The sequence below is a fragment of the Nannobrachium achirus genome, assembly GCF_963921795.1.
Source record: "Nannobrachium achirus genome assembly, chromosome: 7".
NCBI lineage: Eukaryota > Metazoa > Chordata > Actinopteri > Myctophiformes > Myctophidae > Nannobrachium > Nannobrachium achirus.
The window spans coordinates 11,315,044-11,317,543 of NC_137816.1; the positions used below are offsets into that span (position 1 = coordinate 11,315,044).

Below are 2,500 nucleotides of genomic sequence, written 5' to 3' on the forward strand. Positions count from 1 at the left end.
GTGTGTGTGTGTGTGTATGCATGTCTGAATGTGTCTGTGTGTCCCCATATAACAGGTCCATTCGGAGTCACATAACACTACTGGTTGCACTAGTGTGTGTGTGTGTGTGTGTGTGTGTGTGTGTGTGTGTGTGTGTGTGTGTGTGTGTGTGTGTGTGTGTGTGTGTGTGTGTGACACACGGACGCACGTGCATCTAACAGAAGTCTACATATTCAGTCATATTCTCCAGTCTGGGAAATCTTCAATAACCTTATTGAGGAGGTTTAACCAGCCAGGCTCCTCTCAGATCAATACGGTGTGTGTGTTTGTTTCTGTGTGTGTGTCTGTGTGTGTGTGTGTGTGTGTGTGTGTGTGTGTGTGTGTGTGTGTGTGTGTGTGTGTGTATGTGTGTGTGTGTGTGTATTTGCACTTGGCTTCCTGCATATTTGCTTATGTGTGTGCACATGTTTAAGTGTTTGTGTATGTGCGTGCGTGCGTGCGTGCGTGCGTGCGTGCGTGCGTGTGTGTGTGTGTGCGTGTGTGTGCGTGTGTGTGTGTGTGTGTGTGTGTGTCCTATTGATCGTCAGAGGAGGATAAATGACTTGATAATATTTAGATGAAGAAATCTTTATTGTGGAGAGACTCTGGACCGGAGCAGTATGAAGAATAAATCATTCATCTTTACACAGAGAGAGAAGGAGAGAGAGGCAAAGAAAAGAGAAAAAAGAGAGACAAAAGAGTGAAAGAGAGTGGAAGATGGAGAAAGAAAGCAAGATAGAAAGAGATAAACCGAAATAAATAAATGGAGAAAACAAAGAAGAGAAAAAAAGATGGATTCCTGTCCAAATATACAATCACACGTGTGTGTGTGTGTGTGTGTGTGTGTGTGTGTGTGTGTGTGTGTGTGTGTGTGTGTGTGTGTGTGTGTGTGTGTGTGTGTGTGTGTGTGTGTGTGTGTGTGTGCCATTCAATCCAGTTCAATCCAGTTCAATCACAGTTCCTTTAACATGACATGATGAACAGAAACCATCCATGCTCTTGTTCGTCTTATCCTACTTCCTACAAACACTCTCTTGTGCACTTCAAGTCTCTTTTTCCTGTCTCTCTCTGTCTCCTCTTTTAAGTCTATCGCTCTTTCTTTCCTCCCCACCTCCCCTCATCTCTCTGCTCATCCACACCTCCTCTCATCCCTCTATCCCAGCGGGAGGAGGTGATGAGGAGGTGAACGCTTTGACACTGAAAAGTACAGCAATGAGCCAAGGTCATCTGTCTCTCTCTGTCTCTCCATCCCTGACACTCTCTCTCTCTGTCTCTCACTTGCTGACTCTCTCTCTCTCTCTCTCTCTCTCTCTCTCTCTCTCTCTCTCTCTCTCTCTCCTTAGACATATGATTGTGAGTTAAGAACCGTTTTGACCTTTACCTCTCGTGTCTTGTACCTGCATGGTATTACACACACACACCTGCACGTACACGCCAGGGTATCGGGGCAGATAAATGGTAAGCAAACTAATGGACTGTAGTGTGTGTGAGTGCGTGCATGCGTGAGTGTGTCTGTGTAAACATACAGGTGGTCCAACTAATGATAAAAGGGATTCACAAGATGTCTTTGTGTGCGTGCGTGCGTGCGTGCGCGTTACCTGCCAAGTCCAGGGTTGAAGCCATAGTATGAGTCCTGACACTGGTCGCAGCGTTGGCCTCCCACTGAGAGGTCGGCACACACACACTGTCCCGTGCGTTGGTCACAAACATGCTGAGAGGCTCCGGTAGGATGACAGCCGCACTCCACACACGCACTGTCCTCCGACAGGTAGAAGCCTGCAGAGAGACACAAAGACAATTATAAATCTGCACCGACGGCAAAGGCAAGTAAAAAAAGCAGTTCCTAGAGAAACTGCGTGGGCTCACTGAAAGCACGCATAAATTATTATGTACAGTAGAAAATGTACACATTAGTCCTCAGACTGACTTTCGATTCAGCTCAAGCCGAAGCAGTAATATACAGTAAATGGTAAGACAGATTCGTTTCCCAGTGGATTCCTCTCTGTGTGTGTTTTTTCAAGAATCTAAAAAATTATAAAAGATTGTAAAAATAAAAAAAGCAATAATAGCTGCGTAAAGTTGAAGTTTGAACAACATTTCTAGCACAAAGAATGTGGATGCCAAAAAAAGTGCCGGAATGAACAAACAACACACATGCCAGGGGGAACAAATCCATTTTATGCCCATATATGGAGACAAGAAGATCCCTGTGATGCCAGGGGAACAAATCCCTTTTATGCCCATATATGGAGATCCCTGATGTCCAGAATCCCTGATGTCCACATCACTGTGGCGCGACCTCGTCCTTTAGGGCTTATACTTCTTATAAGAGGACTACTACACATCAGTCATTACAACATACAGTATATTACTTATTTATATTTAACATGCAATTATTACAAATTAAAAGTAATTTGTAACAGTATTTGTTACACAGCTTTTGGTTAATAGCACACCGTTGCAATAAAAATGAAAACAATGT

General features: G+C 44.1%; 1 protein-coding gene across 1 annotated transcript in view; it reads right to left on the reverse strand.

Moving 5' to 3' along the window:
• The window catches only part of ush2a (Usher syndrome 2A (autosomal recessive, mild)), a gene marked incomplete at both ends in the record, with an annotated part of 371,709 nt that overhangs the window by 283,240 nt on the left and 85,969 nt on the right, over positions 1 to 2,500 (reverse strand). Inside the window, 1 exon segment of the mRNA XM_080730052.1 lies at positions 1,617 to 1,794. Coding sequence (XP_080586178.1) covers positions 1,617 to 1,794 — 178 coding nt within the window.